The 1408-nt window shown below is 47.3% G+C and overlaps 1 protein-coding gene across 1 annotated transcript; it reads left to right on the forward strand.

Moving 5' to 3' along the window:
- The first annotated feature begins 541 nt into the window (after positions 1-541).
- On the forward strand, positions 542-1408 carry LOC146882157 (uncharacterized). The gene is made up of 3 exons (XM_085667300.1): positions 542-686; positions 828-1078; positions 1253-1408. Exons 1-3 carry the CDS (start codon positions 542-544, stop codon positions 1406-1408), a joined length of 552 nt encoding a protein of 183 aa, XP_085523426.1.

Raw genomic sequence — 1408 nt, forward strand, 5'->3', positions numbered from 1 at the left:
ATGGCTATGTATGCACGCGAGAACAGTGGGGAGCTTTGATAATCAAGCCCAGGCGAGCCAATCTCGCCCAGGCGAGCCAGTCTCGCCCAAGTGAGACTATCAGAAGCTGCTCCCTAGAACCTGCGCAAACTATCGCTCAGGCGACGTGCCCTGTTTTGAGCGAGAGCCTATCTCGCTCCAGGGCAGAGTGTGCATACTAGATGATGCTGAGGTGAAAAGGTTAATCCTTGAGGAAGGGTACAAGAGTCGTCTTAGCATGTATCCTGGCATGACTAAGATGTACCAAGATCTCAATGAGACTTTCTGGTGGCAGGGTATGAAGAGGGATGTGGCACAATTTGTGTCTGCCTGTCTGACCTGTCAGAAGGCAAAGGTAGAGCATTAGAGACCTGGTGGAACCCTACAGCCCTTGGAAATACTAGTGTGGAAATGGGATAGCATCTCTATGAATTTTGTGACCCATTTGCCACGGACTTTTAGAGGGCATGATACCATCTAGATCATAGTGGACCGACTGACTAAGAGTGCTCACTTCTTGGCGATGAACTTGAGGATGTCCATGGCCAAGTTGGCCCAGTTGTACATTAAAGAAATCGTGAGGTTTCATGGGGTACCTTCGAGTATAGTCTTTAATAGAGATCTGCGGTTCACTTCCCGGTTTTGGCAGACCTTGCAGAGTGCGATGGGTAACAAGATAACCATGAGTTCAGGATATCATCCCCAGACCTATGGACAATCTGAGAGAACTATTTAGTCGCTTGAGGACTTGTTGAGGACGTGTGTACTGGATCATCTGGGTGCTTGGGATGAAGTTTTGTCATTGATAGAATTCACCTACAATAACAGCTTCCATGCAAGCATTGGTATGGCACCATACGAGGCTCTATACGGCAGGAAGTGTAGGACCCCTCTGTTTTGGTATCAAGATAGGGAAGTAGTGCTTGTCGGACCAGAGTTGTTAGAACAAATCACCGAGAAGGTGAGAATGATGAGAGACAAAATGCAAACTTCACAAAGTAGACAAAAGGCTTATGCAGACCGCAGGAGGAGACCCTTGGAATTTGTGGCTGGAGATCATGTATTGTTTAGGGTGACCCAAACCACTAGTGTGGGAAGGGCTCTCCGCTCAAGGAAGCTCTCTCCTAAGTTCCTTGGCCCTTATCATATCTCGAGGAGGATTGAGCCAGTGGCTTATGAGATTACTTTACCTCCTCAGTTGGCAAATCTTCATTCGATATTCCACGTGTCATAGCTGAGGAAATACGTGTTTGATCTGTCTCATGTGTTAGAAACAGAGGATGTACAACTCAGGGAGGATCTCACTATGGAAGTACCACTCGTGGCTTTAGAGGATAGTCGAGTAGAGGAATGTCGAGGAAAACCAGTCCGTCTTGTTAAGGTCATCTAG

This window comes from Vigna unguiculata, chromosome 10 (assembly GCF_037176805.1).
Source record: "Vigna unguiculata cultivar grain cowpea cultivar isolate G323 ecotype 2 chromosome 10, ASM3717680v1, whole genome shotgun sequence".
In the NCBI taxonomy this organism is placed as follows: Eukaryota; Viridiplantae; Streptophyta; class Magnoliopsida; order Fabales; family Fabaceae; genus Vigna; species Vigna unguiculata.

What these genes read in the sequence shown, in the direction of transcription:
- LOC146882157 (XM_085667300.1), top strand. Translation starts at nt 542, where the DNA reads ATGAACTTGAGGATGTCCATGGCCAAGTTGGCCCAGTTGTACATTAAA. An exon ending in GACCTTGCAGAGTGCGATGG is followed by an intron (nt 687 to 827) that starts GTAACAAGATAA and finishes TGTCATTGATAG; the next exon opens with AATTCACCTACAATAACAGC. An exon ending in AATTTGTGGCTGGAGATCAT is followed by an intron (nt 1,079 to 1,252) that starts GTATTGTTTAGG and finishes CACGTGTCATAG; the next exon opens with CTGAGGAAATACGTGTTTGA.